Here is a 2,845-nt window from a genome sequence, read left to right on the forward strand (position 1 = left end):
ACAGTTACTTTAAACACTTTTATTCGGTATTATTTAAAAATACAATCTAAATTTATTATAATTAATATTCACAATGATATTCCTTCTTTTCTTCATTAATTTTCTCTCCATTTCCCAATCAAAAACCATCAAAATCAGTTTAAATGGTCCTGTTACATCACTGAAAATAGCTGGGGAATTATCCGTTCCTGGCGACACAATAGAATATGAATCTGGAACATATCCCATGCAGTGGTTAACTGCCGGTGTTAATGGCACACACGACAAACCATTAACAATAAGAGCTGCTCTTAATTCAAAAGTGATTTTTGATGCTTCTGGTAAAGCATATGCCTTTCATTTAGAGAACTCATCCAACATCGAAGTAGTTGGACCTTTTACAGCGAGAAGTGCTTCATATCTCACAGTATCTGCAGTGAACTGCACGAACATCACACTTTCTAATTTCAAAGTATATAACTCGACTATGTGGGCTATTTTAGTCACTGGATTTAACATATTAGTCAAAGACAATTATGCACAGGACTGTGTTCTACGTAACGAGAATTGTAAGAGTACAACTGGATGGGAGCAATGTGTGGCGACTTCTGCAGTATCACAATACATCCCCATTTTATCCGAGAACATCACTTTTGATCACAATGAAGTGTACCACTCATGGGGTGAAGGCATAGACATCATTTTATGTACAAACTGTGTGATAAAAAATAATTACGTGCACGACACCACTTCACAACTTTTTTATACAGACAACTCTCATAACATTTTAATAGAAAATAACGTTTTCAGACTGACAAATGGAACGTTAAAGGGGTGTAAAGGGGACACCAATGCGATATCAATTGGTGATGAAAATTGGGCAATAAAACCCATTTCAGTGGTGAACATCACAATTAAAAACAATTTCATATGGGGGTGTTCCAATGGAGTGAGTTATTGGGGATCAAATTCCGTCGCGTATTATAGTAACATCACAGTCATTTTTAACACATTTTGGAAGATAGAAAAGGCCGCTTTACAGTTCACAAACGACTGTGTAGTTAAGAACAAGTCCTTCTTCAATCAGTTCAAAAACAACTTTGTGTACTCCCCACAGGAATATTACTCTGCCGCAGTGAACCCAAATTACTTAGATCAATGGAATGTGTCTGCCAATATCTATTATGGTGTTAATAGAATCAATTTAAAGGATAACTGGAATGGAACTGATGGAAATTGTCACTCAATTTATGTACCTTTAGATGCACAAAGACCCGAATATTTCTTTGGGAAGGGATTCTTTGGAAATTGTTCAAATGAAAGGTACTGGGAACCACATGTAGAAACTTACTGTTTTGTACCTAAAAAAGAGTCGGTGCTGTACCATAAAGGAGTGGATGCTACATACTTTGAAGTGATCGGAAAACACCAAGAAGACTATTATGGATGCGTGAGAAGTAGAGTCAAACCAAGTATCGGATTTTCTGAAGGTGAATATATGTGTAATTTTGATGGTACTATGATAAACAGTGTTGTTGTTATATTGATAACTATACTCTGCGTGTTGTGATATTCAATTGACTTTTTAATTGTAAATTTCATGTTTTGAACTACAATTGACGAAATAATAGTCAGAGACCAAATAATTGAAAGAAGTAAATTTAATAGTTTTTAAACATTAGATAAGAACTATGATAAAAATATATTACAGTGTCTTACCATTTTTTGGTGTACCTTTTTTCACTTTATTAAACCCGTTATTTCCAATGTAATGTTTATTTGGTTTCAAAAATTTCTGGATTCATTAATAATTAAACATAATTTTATTAACTGTGGTTTTTACACAAATTTGTTTTTTTTGCTGCAAATATTAACATATTACAAATTATTAACTACAGACCACAGAAAAACTGACCAGCTAACTATAAAAATGGTTTCTGAAAACTATTTAATAGTTTTATCAATAAAAATTTTGAAAAAAAGACAAAAAACAAAAAAACTATAATATATTATAAATTATTCTATGCCGGTCGGTTTTTTGTAATATAACAGTTTGTGACAAAAATCAAAATGTTCAATTTGGAAAATGTCAAAGTTTTTCAAATAAAAATATAAAAAGAATCAAGGTTTGACTTATTTAAATTGATATTATTTTAAATGAAAAATTGTTGTTTTTACAATAAATTGAAACAGAATAATATATAATTTGATGGCACTTTGTACAACCAATGTTATAAGAACTGTTTAATCTTATATTTAATTATTCATATTATGAAATAAAAACAAATTCACTTACAAATCAATAAAAACCGTTTCAAGTTTATGTTGTATGTCATTAATTTCATTTCTTAATTTAGTATCACCACACCACGATTCACTAATAATCAAGTACAAGTCTTCTCGCATATCTTTTGGACGTTCCAGTCTCTCTCCACTCACAATGAAATTAGCGATATCCCAAGAATGTTCAAATACATTAATTGGGTATGGTTCTTTCCATTTAAACGTTTGGTACATCGTCACTGCAAATGAATAGACATCAGCCGGTTTTTTATATTTTTCTCTTCTTAATATTTCCGGTGCCATGTAGACTGGAGTTCCTATACCCTTTGTGACAGTCATGTTTGTCATCAGTAAATTAATGTTTCTACTCGACCCAAAATCAGTCAATTTTGCATTCACAAGGTCATTCAATTCAATTGAAAACACAAGGAAATTATCTGGTTTGATGTCTCTGTGTAAGATCCCATTTTCATGTAAATAAGTGATTCCTTTTGATCCATCAATCATCATTTTAACACGTAATTTTAATCCAATTTCATCAGACTTTTTGTGATTTATCAAGTCTTGTAACGACCCAAATTCA

The 2,845-nt window shown here is 31.6% G+C and overlaps 2 protein-coding genes across 2 annotated transcripts; one reads left to right on the plus strand and one right to left on the minus strand.

The window, feature by feature from the left end:
* Positions 1-226: 226 nt before the first annotated feature.
* EIN_431600 (hypothetical protein) lies at positions 227-1,549 on the plus strand (the record flags this gene model as incomplete). The annotated part of the gene is made up of 1 exon (XM_004260411.1): positions 227-1,549. The coding sequence occupies one exon, from the start codon at positions 227-229 to the stop codon at positions 1,547-1,549; it is 1,323 nt and encodes a 440-aa protein (XP_004260459.1).
* Positions 1,550-2,271: 722 nt separating this feature from the next.
* EIN_431610 (protein serine/threonine kinase, putative) lies at positions 2,272-2,845 on the minus strand (the record flags this gene model as incomplete). Its single annotated transcript, XM_004260412.1, has 1 exon — positions 2,272-2,845. A coding segment is annotated over one exon (574 nt), but the record flags the coding sequence as incomplete, so codon positions are not given.

This window comes from Entamoeba invadens, assembly GCF_000330505.1.
Source record: "Entamoeba invadens IP1 unplaced genomic scaffold scaff_1105074725867, whole genome shotgun sequence".
Lineage (NCBI taxonomy): Eukaryota > Evosea > Mastigamoebida > Endamoebidae > Entamoeba > Entamoeba invadens.